General features: G+C 39.7%; 1 protein-coding gene across 5 annotated transcripts in view; it reads left to right on the top strand.

Annotated features, from left to right (window-relative positions):
* The window catches only part of PCCA (propionyl-CoA carboxylase subunit alpha), a 421,040-nt gene that overhangs the window by 195,705 nt on the left and 205,143 nt on the right, over window positions 1-20,192 (top strand). For 4 of the 5 annotated variants that reach the window (XM_065409497.1, XM_065409513.1, XM_065409521.1 and 1 more), the window contains exons 13-16: window positions 844-987; window positions 2,513-2,587; window positions 8,276-8,344; window positions 9,167-9,242. In XM_065409497.1, the coding sequence (XP_065265569.1) occupies window positions 844-987; window positions 2,513-2,587; window positions 8,276-8,344; window positions 9,167-9,242 (364 nt within the window). The remainder of the gene's footprint in view (window positions 1-843; window positions 988-2,512; window positions 2,588-8,275; window positions 8,345-9,166; window positions 9,243-20,192) is intronic. The other variant, XM_065409531.1, reaches the window with a different exon arrangement.

Genomic DNA, 20,192 nt, shown 5'->3' with positions numbered 1-20,192 from the left:
ACATTTTCAGTTTACAACCACATAAAAAACCACGTGTGTGTGCATGCGCGTAAGTTTGCACACGCACCCAGTCCGACCCAGCTTTAGTGTGAATGATGGGTATTCCCATGACAGCATCATCCAAAGCCGTTAGCAGCAATTTGCTGAAAGAGCAGAGTGACTCGACTGGTCCAGCCCAGCTATTGTGCCTGCTAAGCACTACACAGATAAGTCTGGAGGGAAAAAAACTGAAGGATCCATCTGCTCATTTCTGCTACACTGCGCTGATGTAAGATTACGCTAATCTGGTTGCTTGTCAGGACAGGTTAGTGAAAGCAGGCGAATGGGTGAGATTTAGGGTAGACTAGCTCTATGGAAAATCGTAAGCTGCTCCTGTACATGCCATGTTAAGTGTAGCAGAATGGGTTGATTATCAGCTACTTTGAGGATTTCAGTTAAAATACATTACATTGCTAGATTAAAAATGAGTCCTCCTCCTTTATACTTCCAAACAAACAAGAAACTAACACATCTGCACCAAATACCATTATGTTGTAAAAAATAAAACATACTTCCATATTTTTTTGTAGTTTTGCTTTTACTCCTTGTGCTTAGTTATTGTATTTACAAATTGCTTATTTATTTTATTTAGGTTTTTTTTTTAGGTGTGTGTGGGATTCTTGTTTGTTTTTTCTTTTGGTTTTGCTTGTCTCTTCAGTTTGGTTTGGTGAAGAAAGCCCAGAGTTGGAAATTAACCCTTGTCCCATTTTTGGCTGGTGATATCTTTGTTTATCTGTATTTGTTTATGATGGGTTTTTTTGGTTGTTTTTGTTACCTACTGACTGTCAGTTCTTGACCTTGCAGGTTGAACATCCCATCACAGAATGCATTACTGGCCTGGACCTAGTCCAAGAAATGATCCGTGTTGCTAAGGGTTACCCTCTCAGGCACAAACAAGCTGATATTCCCATCAACGGCTGGGCGGTTGAATGTCGAGTTTATGCTGAGGTAAAATAAGTGGTAAGGGGTGGGAGGCTGTATGTGGAGCAGTAATACCCAGGTGTAGATAGGCACCAAGGTGAAGTCAAGGTTTATAATTTGAGATTTGTGATTTACTGTATGTAACACAACTGATTAAAGAAAGTTTTATGTGGATTTTTATGTTGTAATTCAAAAGAATAGCCTGAGACCAAAATTATTGCCACATACATTTTTAGAAGAACCTATCTCCTGCAAGTAGCCAATAATCATTTCAAAGGAAGTTCACGGCATATTTTCAGCCTAATTTAATATGATGATTGGGCTGTATTTCATTTTCTTCTGAACTATTAACCAGTACTTCAGGTTGGCTCACCTCCACGTTTTTCTTAAACCTTTTGGCTTAAATATTTGGGTAAAATTTTGTAAGCTGCCAAACTTTTAATGGCACTGAGGCATTTGCTAATAGTTCAGGAAGGATGTTTGCTCCTCTGTAGCTACATTTGCTTTATATGACCAATTTGGAAAGTGAATTTCAAAACCATAAGTGCACAATTACATTATGACTCTTCATAGTAACAGCAAAAAAAAAAAAAAAAATCTGAATTAAAAAAATTCTCTTTTTAAGCACGACTGAGACTGGTATTGTAAGTTAATGTGTTATTAGCATTGTTTTTGATATTTGGAAATTTAGACTTGTCTATTGAATGAATGATATTCAGCTGTCTTCATTTTGTTTTAAGAATGTTAATACTTTAGGCAATCTTTTACAAAAAAAAATCAGCATCTTGGTATGTGTTTTCCCATTTGACTATTGCTGCTTTTATTGCCCAAGACATCTTAATTTGTCTTGTTCCCCTTTCTTTATTTTTCATGACACAGTAGTTTGTTGCTTGTTCTGCTCATTACAGGATGTATATGACTATTTGGATGAAGATTAAATGTATTTGTGATTTGAATGATACAAAGTGTGCATTGAGTATTAGTATGGCTTTACTAAGGTAGTTGGTATTCAGAATTTTTGCTCAACCATCTATGAATATTAAAGGAGTTTGAACAACAGAATCCTGTTTCACCGTGTGTATGTTGTTCTGTTCACGACAGAATTTGCTGTACTGATAAGTTTGTAAGTAGTTTTATGTGCGAGATTTTTAAAGGCACAAAGGACCCAATTCACATGGAAAGTCAAAGGGAGTTCAGCTCCTAACTACCAATTTTGCCTTTGAAAAACTTCTTTTATGTCATCCCTCCCTTCCCCCCTGCCCAAAAATACCAAAGCTTGAAGATGGCTGAGGAGTTGATACTATAAAGACTTCACTAGGAAGAAATACTCTTTTCTGCTTTAATAATTGCATTTCAGAAAGATGAGGTTTTAATAAATGTTCCAGTTCTTCAGTGGAAAAAGGGAAAATGGCCCGACAATAAGTAATTCCGGAAACAGAATGTTAATCAAAATAGAAGTGGTAGAAGCTGTTAATTTTGCAACTACTTAACCTTGTTTCCTGTATGTAATGTCTCTAAATTAATGCTTTCTCATGTTTTACCTTCATTTCAGGATCCCTACAAATCTTTCGGTCTGCCATCTATTGGTAGATTGTCTCAATACCAAGAACCACTACATGTGTCCAATGTAAGTGACCTGGGCTCTGATTTTCGTAGGTGCTGAGAACTTCAGATTGTCAGTCCCTCTGACAATCAGGCCCTTAGTTTCTATCATCTGTTAAAGGTGGTTAATACTATTATTTGTGCTAATTTAAGATAAGATGATAAAAAAATACAGTACTAACCAAATTGGACTATAAAGCTATAAAGTTTTGTTCTGTATAATCCTTTCAAACAAGCCTCAAATTAAAATACGCTGTAGAGCAAATAGCATAATCAGATGTTGAATTAACTCTTGAACTGCAAAGGACTGAATACTCCAAAGAGAAGCTGGACTGCTATTCAAATTCGCAGCCTTTAAAAAGCAAATACCGTTTGTTACAATTGAAGAAAAGTGATTATTAAACATAGTCTAACTATGCAGAGTGGCTGCTTAACAGTTTTTTGCTCCAATAAAAGAACAGGGACATCTCCTTTTTGTATAATCAAAGTAATAAGTAATAAAGCCACTGTGTCAGCTGGTGGAAGGACAAGACTATACCATCTGTGAATATGATTATTCAGTGTGATTACTTGCATGGAAAATAGTGAAAGATTACAGGAGGAATCCTAAATTTGGAGATGTTATTGGATATATGATTTATTTCGCTTCTTAAATTGTTTTTGCCCATATGCTTTCTAAAGGGACCTGACCCTTTCTGGGCTTTAAGGCTTCATGCTGTGTTCAAAGCCTGAAAGCAGAAGAAAAAATTGTAAAGATTTAACAGGCATTATGTAACGTTAAATAGAAGATAAGAAAACAAGTATCATGGGATGTATCTAAACATTTTTTTTAATGAAACAAAGAGTGTATTTAATAAGAATTTATAATGATTACTCTAGTGGTTGTTAGACATTTTTACCATGTTGTAATAGCTAACAGGATGTCAAACATTTTGCCCTTGCAAGTTTTTGCAATTTGCAATTTTCCAAACGTGAGACCTGTTGAAAGTACAAGTGATAATGGACAAACTATACCCCCTACAGTCTTTGTCCCACCAAATCTTTCTTCAATTAATGTTGCAGCAGGAGTTTTATGTAATAACATTTGCGCTTGTGAGCCATCCATAGAAAGAAAAAACAATTAAAATGCCTTAAATGTTCTGCTTACTGCTGTTATTTGCTTGTGTGAATGTTGCATGTCAGCTAAATGGACCACGGAACAGATAAAGTGATTGGGTGCAGGAGAGTGCACACCAAGCTTTGTCTATCATTATTGCTGGGAGCAATCAAATTGATGCCAGCAGGACAGTAGACGCGTTGACAGCTGTAATTATGTATCTCCATGGTGATCACTTTTGGCCTGTCATGGAGGCCCACAAGTCCCCTCCCTTGCAAGCATTTAATCAGATTGGGCTGTCACTTGTCAGGTAGACAGGGCGGGCTGGGAGTTGTGCTTAGGGGGAGAGGTGAATTGAAAATGAAGGGTGGGAGACGGCTGATAGCTTCACGTGGCCCATCGTGGTACTGAAGAAAGAAATTTTAATTATGCTGGAGGCTTCAGAGAAATGGTTTGAGGATCTCATACAGAGTAGCTGGGCTGTTTTCTTTCTGTTTACTCTCGTTGTCTTATTAAAAAAAAGCTGTTCTATTTTTATTTAGCAAACCATATTTTTGGTCTGTTCCTCTGTAGTAGCAGAAAATGTGCAATACTGGAGATTAATTTGTCTTCTGAGGATGTCACATAATTAAGAATAAAATTGATTTGACTGAAGAATTTGGATATTATATTGAAACTATTGGTGCTTCACCATTTCTTTTATAAATTCCTGTTTTCAAAAGATAATAAGTTGTCTGTAAAAATTTGCTCTGAGCTAAAATTTGGCATAGAAGGTCTCAGTCATGGCATCTTACAAATGTGATTTTAAATTAGTTTGGTTGTTTTTCAAATTAAAGGAGGTAGGGGTGTGTGGATGGGTGGGTTGATAGGGGAAGTAGAAAAGCGACTTGGAAAGTTAGGAAGACGGGGCATTGGGGAAATGTTTTTCCTGTGCTCTAAGAATTCTATACTGGGTTTGAGATTGTAATAATTTTTAAATGTACCAGCTGCTAGTTCAGAGTATGATTTTTAGGGCTAGTGAGTATTCAATTTTTTAAAAAAGCTTAAAATGAGGTAACTACAAAGAAATAAGTATCATCAAGATTGTGACAGTAGAAACTTATTACTCTTGCATGTTGTAACAAACTGACTGTGCTGCAGTTGGCATTAAGATTTGAAGAGCTCCAAAGCCATTCTTCGCTAATGTGATCAACAATCCATTCTTTAAGGGTGCCGATGTTGACATAGTCTGTGGGAGTGAGCTTCCCAGCTCAAGTCAACAGAGTTGGGCTAATGGGGCTTATGCTAGAGCTCTCAAAATAGCTGTGAAGACAGCACGTTGAAGTTGGGGCTGGAGCTTGGGCTCTGAAGTCTGGGGAGGGTGGAGTAGGTCTGTCTGTCTCTTAGACCCCAGTATTGCAGTGAACTGTGTATGGGTGGAACTCTGGGTGCATAAGTTAGTAGGACTTCATGCTGGCAAAGTGGTGTGCCAGTGCACTGTTCATTGCAGGATTGGAGCCAGAGGTTTTGAGGAGAGGCTGAGGGAACTGGGCTTATTTAGTCTGCAGAAGAGAAGAGTGAGGGGGGATTTGATAGCAGCCTTCAACTACCTGAAGCGGGGCTCCAAAGGGGATGGAGCTAGACTGTTCTCATGGTGGCAGATGACAGAACAAGGAGCAATGGTCTCAAGTTGCAGTGGGGGAGGTCTAGGTTGGATATTAGGAAAAACTATTTCACTAGGAGGGTGGTGAAGCACTGGAATGGGTTACCTAGGGAGGTGGTGGAATCTCCATCATTAAAGGTTTTTAAGGCCCGGTTTGACAAAGCCCTGGCTGGGATGATTTAGTTGGGGTTGGACTAGATGACCTCCTGAGGTCTCTTCCAACCCTAATCTTCTATGATTCTATGTTTTCCTAGAGCACCTAACATTATAATATAGTAATATACAATCGCACCACTATACTACACCACTGGAACTGTTTGGGCTATGAAAGGATCTTGACTTGTATACTCTCTGTAGTATTTTTTTAAATACCGAGAAAAGGAAAAACATTAAGTAAAAGTAATGCTAATAAGTATTACTATTAGCTATCAAGATAAACACACTAGAGCAAAGATCTTTAAAATAAAGGTTTCTGTTATATCCAGTTTTGCACACTATAGTTTACAGGATCACCTATTGTTATCAGCCCCCGATATACCTAAGCACAACAGAGAGAATTGAAAATGGTAAAATTATTTCCTTTCTGCTATCAGTTTGTCATTTTTATATAGCTTTTCTGTGTTTATTTTATGAAGAATAAATTTTAGAAGGAATGAAAGCTTTTATTATATACAAACTGGCCCCAGGTACTTTTTTTCATAATTTTATGAAATTATAAAGCAAATTTTCAAGAACCTTTTTTTTTAGTTCCTTGTTTTTCAGTATATTTGAATTTTTAAATTAGTGTGGATATATCCAAGTACATTACGTCTAAGTTTGTGTATACAGTATATACAGTGGAAGCATTGTTTAGTGCACTAAGCATGTAATGGGGAGCCAGGAAGTTCTGATTTCTAATCCTGGTTCTTCCACTAACAGCCAATTGCTGAACTTCTTTTGGCCAAAATCAGCACTGGCATAAACAGTGCCTACTCCTATTTACAGTTGCATCTGCTTATTTCACATCTGAATTTGGCCCTTCTTTATATGTTTTCTCATTGTAAAATTGGGATAATAATATTTGTATACCTCACAGAGGTGTTGTGAGGATTAATTACTTTACATTTGTTTGTTGCTTTGGACATGAAAAGTGTTATATAAATGCCATGTATTATTAGAATATGTACACAGGTATGCTACATGTTATATATGTGTATGTACTGTGCCATACAAGAAGCAATATGCTGCCTCTAGGGAACAGTCTTGACTGGCTGTGGGATGGACTAGATATCTTACTAGTTCTTTCTTATCTCTGTGCATGGATGTATTCATTCATGTATGTATGTACCTGTACAGAGAGGAAGGATGGCTTAATAGTTATAAGAATGGGAATCAGGAAATCTGAATTTCCTGCTACATATATCCTTTGTGACCTTGCCCTTCCTCATCATCTGTAAAATGGGGATGATAATGCCATCTACCTCAAAGTTCTGTTGTAGGGCTAACTAATTGTTTATAAAGCATCTTGATTTCTTATAATGAAGGTGCTGTTGAACTGCAAATACAAATATATTACGTGTATATTAATAAATATTCAATTAAAGTGTTTAAAAAAGAAAATGATCATTAAACCCATGTTAGGATGTAGTTCTCATTGAAGAAAGAGAATAAAGCTGCTGGGATATCTTTTAGGTTATTTGGATAATAAAGTCATCATCCTGTCCTCATGTGGATTCTTTAGACAAGAGGTTCTACATGTGGTCCCTTGGTAATTGCCTAAATTAAAATATTAAAGGCCTAACAGCCGTTGTGTTGACCTTTTTTTGCCTTGCTGCAATCAGATGAGCTGCTGTTTATTAGAAAGATTCCTTCCCACAGGTGGAGATTTAAGTGAGTTTCTAGGTCCCACTTGCCACCCCCTTTACAATGTAAAATATCAAAGCCCTGGTGTTTCAGCAACTTCAATTGGATTCCTCTGTCCTTAAGATCACTGGGATGCATTTATCAGTCTTGAATTACTTTGATTAAAAAAACACTAAAGTGCTTTAGATTCCAGAGTTCAACAGCAACAATTTAATAAATATTTATTTCCCAGAAATTGCTCATTTTAAAAGTTTTATATGGCTAACCTCAATGCCTCACTGGTGAAATCAAACTGAGAGATGAAAACAAGAATCAGCAATATACTAACTGACTTGTTGGCTGGTTAACAGCAATCAGTTTCTTCAAAAGAAATTTTTGAACTTGTGCTATTTTTTCCCTATGAAAATTGCGGAATCAGAGCTTTAATTGGGGCTGTGTCCTTACAAAGCAAAGCCATGGAAAAAGCTGTGTAAACATTAAACACCCAGGGGTACAGCAGCAACAGAAAAAAAAATGTTTTACAGTAGAGAGGGTGAGGCAGAAAAGGAAAGTGTTACAGACATGAAAGCTACAAGACTAGTATTCCTATAGAGCTGATAAGCAGAGCTCCAAAGTTCCTGCTGAATGAGCCTTAGTTGTGTCCCCACCGGAGCCCTCAGAAGGGCTATAGTGGGACACAAGGGATGTGATTACATACATACTCAGAAAGGATGCGATTACAAGGGGCATCTTTCATGCCAGGTGTCAGTTGGCGGAATAATTACAAGTGTATTTTATTGCAGTAATTAAGTCAGCATTGGTTGCATTGAGAGTTCAGATTTAGAGTTGTATAAACCACTATAAATTGATAGAGTGATCAAAACCCAAATCTGGTTGCTCTGGATTTTACAAGAAAAAAGTGATTTTGACTAACAGTTTGCATTCATGTTTTTTTTAAGAGGAGAGTAATTCATAGGTATTTTTCCCACAAGGGGGAATGGGAGGGGATTTTTTAGCCCTTGGTGAAAAGAATATTTTATCTTCTCATGAAACTTGTCAAGTTTAAAAGTATGAGATGTATGTCCTCTATGAGGTCAAAACTTGGTTTTTGTTCCACTGTGAACTTATATTTGCTCCTTTTTTATTTTTTGAAGGTACGTGTTGACAGTGGCATACAAGAAGGAAGTGATATCAGCATTTATTATGATCCCATGATCTCAAAAGTGAGTTGATTTTTTTTAATGTTCTAATATATAAAATACTAGTTTTAGATACAAAATTTTTAAATGAAGAGAGATTTTTTTAGTAATGAGCCAATATTTCAAAGCTGCTGGATGTGATATGCATAAAGGAAACATGAGAGAAAAGAGGCTATATTGAAAAGGAAGCTTAATATGGAAGAAAATTTACAAATATGTCTGATCTCACAGAAATTAGTTCACCCTTTTACTTGTTTTTTATTGTTCTTGTTATGTTTTCTGATTCCTAAAAGCATTTTAAACAACGGCCTGCAGTTTCACAGACTTATCGCATGTCAATCTAACTTTGTTTGATTTTTCTGAGAAATTAGAGGGCCGTAATTCCTGACAAAAAATGTTAAATAGGAGTTAAAGTTTGAGAGTACATTTCAGTTATTTAAGGGTAAAATTGCTACAATGACATTATAGTTAGTGTTTTAAAACGCCAAGAATTAAACTTACAAGAAAACAAAATCTTAAGAAATACGAAAATTCACAGTCAGAGTTCCTGATCTTTAATCGAATTTTTTGTGTGACTCTAAGAAGAATAGAGAGCCAGATATAGATATGCTTAACTCGTATAAAGAAAAAAACCTGATCTTCTGTATCTGGATGCCAGAGGGTTGAGAGGCCTCTCTCTTGTTTTGGGGAAGTGCTCCAGTAGACAGACAGTAATATGTGCAAAATGATTTCTGTAAATGGAATATCTAAACACATGATCTGTGAAGTTTATTTTTTAAAGAAAATTATTATATTTCAGAAATTAAAACTGAATTTTTATAGCTGACTAAATACCTTTGTTTTTAGCTAATTACATATGGCTCTGATAGAGCTGAAGCATTGCAAAGAATGGAAGAGGCTCTGGACAATTATGTAATTCGAGGTAACTACGGAAATTTGGGTTCCTAGTGTGGTAGGCTGGCATCTATTTCAAGCAAACAGCTTGAAAATGTAGTAATTAGCAAATTGAGTAAAGTTCCTGCTTATTAAGTGCAAATTAAACCAAGAAAAGCTTGTGTTAATTAAGCTGAGAAGATACATCAAATCTAAAGAGACTTCATTTTTTCCTGCAGCATTTTTGTTTAAAGTAATTAGTTAAATAATTTAATTAAATTACTTTCAAAAACTGATAAGAGCTCTCGTAAACTTATGGTAGATCCTGCATTTATTACCCTGTGAAATTCAAAGGCAAGTATATTGTAATCATTCATAGTACTTTAGTAGATCTACTGTGTTCTTACAGTACCACAAGCCTGTGTGTTGAGTTTTTTCATTCTAAAGGGTTGTGTTAGCACTGGGGGAATACCATGGCATACAAATTTGGACAATATTTAGAACCCGAGATGATGATGATAAACCTCTCTTTCAGCTCTCTTCCCAGGCCTACCTGTGAGAATCAGATGTTTTTCTTAAGCTCTTTATAGAACATGGATGAGTCTGCCATAATTAATCTTGACTCTTTCCCCCTCTAAGCTCTGGAGAAGGTCTTTGTTTCTCCTCTGAGTTCAAAGGAGAATACAGGGAGAAACAGTGTCTTGGGGGGAATTTTGTTCCACTCTCCAACCTCTGAAGACCACCAGAGAGAGAGGCTATGTAGGAAGAGCCACCAGAATGATGGCTTAGGTTACCTTTTTGGGGGTGTGGCTGAGAAAAGGAGTTAACGTGCACAATGTCCTTTTTAGTTCTTCGAGCAGTGTCCCTATGGACATCGGTGATGCCTATCTGTAAGTGGGCCAATAAAAAATATGATGATCTGGTTATGGAGACAGAATTTCTTTTCTCCCATCCTTCCCCAACCTCATCGTCATCGACATGATAAACTCTTGGGGCTGTCAGTACCAAATGAGATCCACCCCTGTGATAGGGTTTGGAAGTGCTTGGAACTCTTCGGGAGGAAAGCCTATTCCTCGGCCATGCTACAGTTTTGAATAGCAAATTATCAAGCCTTAATGACAAAATATGACTGTCAGTTATTCAGAACTTAACAGCTTTATTGATCAGCTTCCAGAGTCACAGAATGACCAGTTCAAAGCTATCATCCAGGAAGGACAGCTAGTAGCCAAAACAGTGCTACAGTCTGCCCTTGATGCAGCCAATACAGCGGCTCGGTCCATCTCCAGGGTGATGGTTATGTGACATGCATCGTGGTTACACCTTTTGGGCTTCCCTAAAGAGGTGCAGTCGACTGTCAAAGACCTTCCTTTTGAAGGCAGTAAGCACTTTGCAGAGAAGATGGACGCCTCTCTGCATACCCTTGAAGGTTCAAGGGCCACTCTGTGCTCATTAGCGATGTACACACCTGGACAGAACAGAAATTTAGTCCACAGCCCCAACACAAATCACACACCTCTCAATACCCGACTCAGCACTTTTATGAACCTCAGAGACCATCCACCTCCAAACACCAATTGTGACATGTTGATCAAGGTGTCGATAGACAACTCCCCTCAAGTGCTACAGCTGACCAGTGTCTCCTATCCCATTTGGCTACTGTCTTGTCATGATCTGCAGCACCTGGGAATGCATAACATCAGACCAATGGGTTTTGGAAATTGTTCACAAAGGGTATTCCATCCACTTTACCTCCCTCCCCTGCCCACAACACCTTCCCTGTTCCTCTTCTGGGATCCTTCTCAAGAGAGTATACTATGACAAGAAAATAGATTGCCTCCTTCGGTTAGGAGCCATAGAACCAGTACCTCAACATCTATGAGGCAAAGGTTTTTACTCTCGCTATTTCCTAATACCCAAGAGAAAGGGAGGTTGGAGACCAATACTAGACCTCAGAGCGCTCAACAAGTTTGTTAAAGGTCAAAAATTCAAGATGGTCACTCTAGCAATGATTATTCCAGCATTGGAACGTGGAGACTGGTTTTCAGCCCGCGACCTTCAGGATGCCTATTTCCTCAGATTTACCCTAGGACAAAACCACTACCAATACAGAGTACTCCTCTTTGGGCTATCATCAGCTCCAGGAGTATTCTCCAAGGTTGCCTCAATAGTGGCTGCTCACTTACACTCCCAGGGGATCATGATCTACCCCTACCTGGACAATTGTCTCCTCAGAGCCCGGTCCTTCAAAGAGGCTCGCCAGGTTACCAAAACCGCGATTGACTCATTCACGGAACTGGGCCTGCAGATCAATGCCTAGAAATCAACCCTCACTGTAGTACAATGCTTGGAATTCATAAGAGTCGACCTCCGCTCATTACGGGCCAAAGCACTCCTACCTCAGCACAGGTTCCTCTCTTTGGCCAGACTCATAGACACTGTACAAAACAGCCCCCAAATATCAGCCAGATATATCAACTCTTAGGGCATATGGCAGCGGGCACAGCGGTAGTACCAATGCCTGGCTTCACATGTGATGTCTCCAGATGTGGTTCAGTTCAGCTTACAGACCAAACAGAGGGGACTGGTATTTGGCCCCCAGCAGTACATCATCTGTTAATTACCTCATACTGTGTTCCGCAAAATGTTTAAAAATAAAACAAAAAAAATCTGGTACTTGGGTTTTTGGGTGCTATGAGCAATATACTTCATATTAATGATATATCCTGTCATTTATAATACACCTCTACCCCGATATAACGCTGTCCTTGGGAGCCAAAAAATCTTACCACGTTATAGGTGAAACCACGCTATATCGAACTTGCTTTGATCTGCCGGAGCGCTGCTTTACTGCGTTATATCTGAATTCCTGTTATATCGGGTCGCGTTATATCAGGGTAGAGGTGTACATCACATCACGTAATGCTCATGTGAGTCAGTTTTTAGCATGAACCAACATAGCACAGCATGATGTCATGGTGGTGTACATTAAATTTAGGGTTTAAATGGAAATCAGCAGATATTTTTGCATTGAGTACTTATTATTCACATAGCTAGTGCATAATCTGTAATGAAACCAGTAGGCAGAAATAAAGGATATAATATAAAGCAAGTGGTATGCATCAGCTGCTGAAAATCCTGGTTTGCAGGTCTACCCAAATTCTCTTCGATAATGGTGCAAATGTTTAATAGACACACACTGATTCTTTTTAACCTATATGTGTGGCTATAACCCAGCAAAAAACAGGAAATTTAAATTTCCGTCTGACGTCATGTAAATGATCACACCCAAACAGTCTGTAATAAACCAATGCCAGTGCCAGAACACTTTGATGGTGACTGTCCATGAATTAGTAACCTCCGTGTAAAGTTCACTAAATTAAACATGATCAGACCTAACTACCTAGTAGCAGACATTTTAGTTAAAAGTTTCTGAGCTCAAGTTTAGAGTTTGTGTTTCTGACCTCTCCCTTCTTTACAGGTTTACTCAGTTCCCATAAGAAAAAGACATGACAAAAGCAGAACTAAGGGGAAAAAATCAGTTTTATTTATCCACAGTATGTGAGGAAAAATGCTAATTACTTCTACATGTCACATCAGGATGGGATGCAGAAATAGTTTCTTGACACCTTAAATGGCTGCTTCTTGGAGTAGCTAGTCTTAGAACCCTGAGGAGAGTCAATTCTTGATTTAATCCTAAGTGGAGCACAGGATCTGGTCCAAGAGGTGAATATAGCTGAACTGCTTGGTAATACTGACCATAACATAATAAAATCTAACATCCCTGTGGGGGAGGGAATAACTAAAGCAGCCCACCACAGTAGCATTTAATTTCATAAAGGGGAACTACACCTAGGGAGGTGGTGGAATCTCCTTCCTTAGAGGTTTTTAAGGTCAGGCTTGACAAAGCCCTGGCTGGGATGATTTAGTTGGGAATTGGTCCTGCTTTGAGCAGGAGGTTGGACTAGATGACCTCCTGAGGTCCCTTCCAACCCTGATATTTTATGATTCTATGATACACAAAAATGAGGAATTTAGGTAAACAGAAATTAAAAGGTACAGCACCAAAAGTGAAATCCCTGCAAGATGCATGAAAACTTTTTAAAGACACCATAATAGAGTCTCAATTTAAATGTATACTTCAAATAAAAAAACATAGTAAGAAGAACAAAAAAGTGCCACCGTGGCTAAACAACAAAGTAAAAGAAGCAGTTAGAGGCAAAAAGGCATCCTCTAAAAAGTGGAAGCTAAATCCTATTGAGAAAATAGAAAGAAGCATAAACTCTGGCAAGTGAAATGTAAACATATAATGAGGAAAGCCAAAAAATAATTTGAACAACAGCTAGCCAAAGACTCAAAAAGTAACAGCAATTTTTTTTTAAGTACATCAGAAGCAGGAAACCTGCTAGATAACCTGTGGGGCCACTGTACGATCAAGATGCTAAAGGAGCACTCAAGGAAGACAAGGCCATTGTGGAGAAACTAAATTAATTCTTTGCATCGGTCCTCTCTGCTGAGGATGTGAGGGAGACTCCCAAAACTGAGCCATTCTTTTCAGGTGACAAATCTGAGGAACTATCTCAAATTAAGGTGTCATTAGAGAGGAGGTTTTGAAACAAATTGATTAAAATTAAATAGTAATAAGTCACCAGGGCCAGATGGTATTCACCCAAGAGTTTTGAAGGAACTCAAATGTGAAATTGCAGAACTACGAACTGTGGTATGTAACCTATCATTTAAATCAGCTTCTGTACCAGATGGCTGGAGAATAGCTAAGGTGATGCCAATTTTTTTTAAAAGGCTCTAGAGGTGATCCTGACAATTACAGGCCAATAAGCCTAATTTCAGTACCTGACAAATTGGTTGAAACTATAGGAAAGAATAGAATGATCAGACACATAGATCAATGCTATTTGTTGGGGGAAGAATCAACCTGGTTTTTGTAAAGGGAAATCATGCCTCACCAATCTACTAGAATTCTTTGAGGGGACAACAAGCATGTGTACAAGGGGGATCCAGTGGATATAGTGTACTTAGATTTTCAGAAAGCCTTTGAAAAAGTCCCTCACCAAAGGCTCTTAAGGAAAGTAAGCTGTTGTGGGATAAGAGGGAAGGTCCTCTCATGGACATAGTTAAAAGATAGGAAACAAAGGGAAGGAATAAATTGTCAGTTTTCAGAATGGAGGGAGGTAAATAGTGGTGTCTGTCCCCCAGGGGCCTGTACTGGGACCAGTACTGTTCAACATATTCATAAATGATCTGGAAAAGGGGGGAAACTGAAGTGGCAAAATTTGCAGATGATACAAAACTACTCAAGTTAGTTAAGTCCAAAGCAGACGGCAAAGAGCTTCAAAGGAATCTCTCTCAACTGGATGACTGTGCAACAAAATTGCAGATGAAATTCAATGTTGATAAATGCAAAGTAATGCACATTGGAAAACATAATCCCAACTATACATATAAAATGATGGGGTCTAAATTAGCTGTTACCACTCAAGAAAGAGATGTTGGAGTCATTGTGGGTAGTTCTCGGAAAACATCTGGTCAGTGTGCAGCAGCAGTCAAAAAATCTAACAGACTGTTGGGCATTATTAAGAAAGGGATAGATAATAAGGCAGAAAATATCATATTGTCTCTATAAATCCATGGTACCCCCACATCTTAAATACTGCATGCAGATGTGGTTGCCCTATCTCAAAAAAGTTATATTGGAATTGGAAAAGGTTCAGAAAAGGGCAACAAAAATGATTAGGGGTATGGAACGGCTTCCATAGGAGGAGAGATTAATAAGATAGTCTTTTCAGCTTGGAAAAGAGATGACTAAGGAGGGGAGGTGATAGAGGTCTATAAAATCATGACTGGTATGTAGATTAGGAAATGTTATACTCCTTCTCATAACACAAGAACTAGGGGTCACCAAATAAAATTAATAGGCATCAGGTTTAAAACAAACAAGAGGAAGTATTGCAGTGAAGGCCAAGACTATAACAGGATTCAAAAAAGAACTAGATAAGTTCATGGAGGATAGATTCATCAATGGCTATTAGCCAGGATGGGCAGGGATGCAAAACCATGCTCTGAAGTGTCCGGATCCTCTGTTTGCCAGAAGCTGGGAATGGGCAACGGGATGGATTACTTAATGATTACCTGTTCTGTTCATTCCCTCTGAAGCACCTAGCATTGGCCATGGGCGGAAACAGGATACTGGGCTAGATAGACCATTGGTCTGACCCAGTATATCTGTTCTTATGTTCTTACTTTTTTCAAGCCACAGCTCAGCATTGGGGTGTCTTTCAAACCCTTTATTCCAATAATTTCTCATGCACCTCTGCTGTTGTCAGAATGGCAGGTAGGTGTGCAAGAACATAGTGAAGATTTTGATTTCCTTTTGTTGAGGGAGAAACAGTTTAAAATTGAATATACTGTAGTCATTTGACTTGATGCTGGTCACCAGTGTTCTCAGAAAACCTTTGATGTTCCACTGTGTGATTGACTGAGTTCCCAGCTTTCCCTGCTCATGATTGCAATAATCTCCAGGTCCACTCCTTTAAGTGCCTCAACTCAACCGCAAAACAGCAATATTCCATCAGAACTTGAGACATTTAGAAAAGTAATGGATTTGAAATCCCCTTCCATTGAAGGGTCCATTCCCTAGTACTGTGTTCCTCTGTTATCTGATCTTCAATACTCAGAGGTTTGAAGAAGAAAACTTCCGAGAAGCTGTTTCATCCTTGCTCCTCTAGAATCTCTTCTTGTGAGCCCATTTTCCCCATGTGATAACTGGAAATTCCAGTGCTTCAGGAGATCTGATTGCTTGACAACTTTCTAGCTTTCTCTCTACAGTTTCAACATATAAATCACTCTACTAGAGAGAGGGGAGGAGAGAGAGATCTAGAACATTTCCCTTTCCGTTTTCCTCTGCTTCCCCTGTGACTTCTCTTTCAGAGAAAGAAGAAACTAGTAATTCCTGGGCTACCTGAGAGCCCCTTGCACTAACTCCTTTACAGAAAAGCAAGCAAAGAAAATAGTCAGAAATTTAGGTGAAATCCTAGCCCCATCAAAGTCAATGGGGGGTTATTCCACTTACTTCAATAAGACCAAGATTTCACCCCTTATGAATTTTCCTGGATCATTTATTTCTTTTGCCTCATTAACCCACCTCCTCAACTTTGAATTGTCTGTCAGTTTTCAGCACAAATTTAAAACTGTATAAAGGTTGTTACTTTCTTTTGTTTAGATACAAACAAAATGCATTACACGAGAAGTTAGAAATTTGATATTATTTATAAGAGAGAATCCATGACCTCCACTTTAAACTTTCTAATCTTCTGGTGGGAGAAGTGTTCATGCAGTTGTGTAAAATGCCTGTATTTTGTAAACTAAAGGAGGCACATTTCCTTCCCAGGTATACTAGATGCTTTAAGCAAATATGTATTTAAAATTTAACATGCAGGCATTTAAAAAATATGAAATTCTCTTAACTGGCTGACAAAGGATTTGGTGGGAATCAGGCTATGCTTATTTGATAAAGATTTTGTCTCATGACAGAAGTGAATGCCATACTAAGGTACATCCTTCAGAGTTCTCCTTTCACAAATATGTTTACACTCATAAGAGTCACACTAATCCCAGTCGGTATCGCTTCAACGTAATAATCTTTTTTTAACACTGCTTTAGGAAAATCTGACTTGATCATCTACGCTTTCAGTAGAATTTAAAATTCTTATTCTACAGATCTGTGAAGAAGATAATAATTTGAATTACAAGTAATAAGCACAATGTTATTTTGTACAGAATTCCCATACAGAAAACGGAACATTTCCCCAGAAATAGATTATGATACGAGGATCCAAAATTTAGCTCTTTACTCAGTTGGCTGACGCAAATTGGAAATGTGATGCTGACTCTCCCAACTCTCTGAAGGGTGAACAGTGATTTGTAAATCCACTTTGTGGACGTGGATAGCTCTCTGAAGTAGTCCTAGCTGCTGTGACTGTCCTCAGGCTTTAGGGCTCTGTCACAGTGAGGTTTCAAAGTAAGGAAGGATGAAGGCACTGTTGTGCCCTGTCAGTCAGGAACAATTCTGAGTAGGGAAGGTTAAGGGATATAAAGCAGGGTTAAGGGGAAAATGCATTGTGCCGTGAAACCCTGCCATCTGTAACCTGGATCTGGTTACTGACCTGGAAGGGCCCCAATGTGGTCAATAAGCTACACAAGAACAACAAAATAGCACTTGTGTATCGAACACCTGAAAACCCAACATGCAGTTTTTATGTTTTGCCAGTGTGCACTACACAGATAATTTAGATGCCATGATGTTGTGTACTGTAAGCATAGTGCTTAAATAGTTTGTGAAATCTTGTGGGGGTTTTTCTTTCATTGTAAAAGTCAAATTTCACAATATTCCAGGGATATGAAATAATAGTCTTCATTGAGTCTGCTGGCATGAGTGATATTTTAGATTCTGCTACAGACGTGGTATGTGGTTGAAAGCAAATAACTTTGGTCCCCATTCAGCAAAACACTTAAAATGTGCTTAAATTAAGCACGTGCTTAAGACCAGTTGGCTAGGCACTGCCCCATATATGTAGTGTGTTTGAGTCCTGTTTTCGCTATTAAATATAAGTCTTACTATGTCACTTTTGTATTATAATATAACAAAGTCAGAATCTAAGGCCTGGTCTACACTAGGAGCTTATATCGAATTTAGCGCCGTTACATCGAATTAACCCTGCACCCGTCCACACCAGGAAGCTACTTAGTTCGAAATAGAGCTCTTTTAAATTCGACTTCTGTAATCCTCGAAAACGAGAGGAGTAGCGCTAAATTCGAAATGGCAATATCGAATTAGGCTAGGTGTGGATGGAAATCGACGGTAATAGCTCCGGGAGCTATCCCACAGTGCACCACTCTGTTGACGCTCTTGACAGCACTTAGAGCTCGGATGCTCTGACCAGCCACACAGGAAAAGCCCCGGGAAAATTTGAATTCCTTTTCCTGTCTGGCCAGTTTGAATCTCATTTTCTGTTTGGACAGCGTGGAGAGCTCAGCAGCACTAGCAACGATGCAGAGCTCTCCAGCAGAGTTGGCCGTGCAATCTAATAGAAAGAGGGCCCCAGCATGGACTGATCGGGAGGTCTTGGATCTCATCGCTGTGTGGGGCGATGAGTCCGTGCTTTCAGAGCTGCGCTCCAAAAGAAGGAATGCAAAGATCTATGAGAAGATCTCTAAAGCCATGGCAGAGAGAGGATACAGCCGGGATGCAACGCAGTGCCGCGTGAAAATCAAGGAGCTGAGACAAGGCTACCAAAAAACCAAAGAGGCAAACCGACGCTCCGGATCCCAGCCCCACACATCCCGTTTCTACGAGGCACTGCATTCCATCCTAGGTGCGGCCGCCACCACTACCCCACCAGTGACCGTGGACTCCGAGGATGGGATATTGTCCACGGCCGGTTCCTCCTCGGAAATGTTAGGTGACGGGGAAGATGAGGAAGGAGATGAGGAGGACGAGGCAGTCGACAGCGCTTGCACCGCTGATTTCAACGACAGCCAGGAGCTCTTCATCACCCTTACCGAGATCCCCTACCAACCGTCCACAGCCCTTACCCCGGACACCGAATCAGGGGAAGGATCAAGCAGTGAGTGCTTTAAACATCTAAACATTTCATTTTAACATAAGTGGAATATTTATATTGTTAAGAATGGGCTTTTCAGTCACTCAGTTAAACATAGAAACTTTTATTTATAACAAAACAGGAATAATAACTATATCAGTAATTTGTTGTTCATGATTTAGTTGGCTTAGTAACCTTTTTACTACTAACTATGTATAGAAAATCAAGTACTGTCCGGATATTCATGATTAGTCCACAACACGGCCCCTCCACTCTGTAGTCCGTTATGCTCAACTTAAAGGAAAAGGCGGTCAATGTGCCCGGGAATGGACAGACAGTCCTCCTGGGATAGCTCCGCATAGCTCTCCTGGAGGTACCGCTCCAGCATGCGCACGAGGTTCAACGGCAGGGCAATCTTGTTTGGTCCCCCGTGGTAGCACACGTTCCCACGCCATGAGTCCATGAGGTAGTCGGGGATCAGTGCGCGGCACAGCATGGCGGCATATGGCCCAGGCCTCTGCATGCATTCACGCAGCATCCTTCCCCTCTCGGTCTCCGAGATCCTCATGAGGGTTATGTCACACATGACGCCCTGCTTTAAATTAGGGAGGGGAATGTTAGTATTTGGACTGCTTTACAGCCACGCGGTGGAGGCGGCAGAGGGGCAGCATACAGGGATCTTTCCCGGGGACAGCCGCGAGGTGGTGGGACAGGGGCAGAGCTCATGCTTCCCTGATTGCTGCCAGCAGAGAGTGGCCTTGCATTCAGTGCGAAAGGAGCCCAGTGCTACTATTACATGTTTAAGCTGCCACAAGTCTACGGCTTACCATGTTTTCCCGCAGCAGAAGTAGAGGTGTCCTGCAACGCTTCTCTGATCGCAACTGCAGGACCCCAGACACATAAGGCGAGGGCCGAAAATTCGACCTTGTCCTGAGTGCGCATGTGAAAGGTGCAGTGCATGGTGTTGTTCACAGAGAAAGACTATGCTCTTTGTTAGCAACTTCATTTATCTGTCTCAGGAATTTACTCCCTTTTTCCCATTCCCACAGACACATCTGCGACTGTCTCCCAACCCAGCCTGGCATCACACTCCCAGAGGCTAGCGCAGATTAGAAGAAGGAAGAGAAAAACTCGTGAAGACATGTTTTATGAACTTATGGAGTGCTCACGAGAGCAGGCAGCCCAGACGACACAGTGGAGGGAGAACTTGTCACAAATGCACAGAGCAGTCATGGAACGGGAGGAGAGGTGGCGCCAGGAGGACCAGCAGGCTACTCAAACCCTGCTTGGACTAATGAGGGAGCAAACGGAGACGCTCCGGCGCCTAGTGGATGTTCTGCAAGACCGGAGGCAGGAGGACAGAGCACTGCTGCTGTCTATCTCTA

The sequence above is a fragment of the Emys orbicularis genome, chromosome 1 (assembly GCF_028017835.1).
Source record: "Emys orbicularis isolate rEmyOrb1 chromosome 1, rEmyOrb1.hap1, whole genome shotgun sequence".
Lineage (NCBI taxonomy): Eukaryota > Metazoa > Chordata > Testudines > Emydidae > Emys > Emys orbicularis.
Note: the sequence above shows the minus strand (reverse complement) of the source record. Positions and strands in the feature narration are given on the sequence as shown.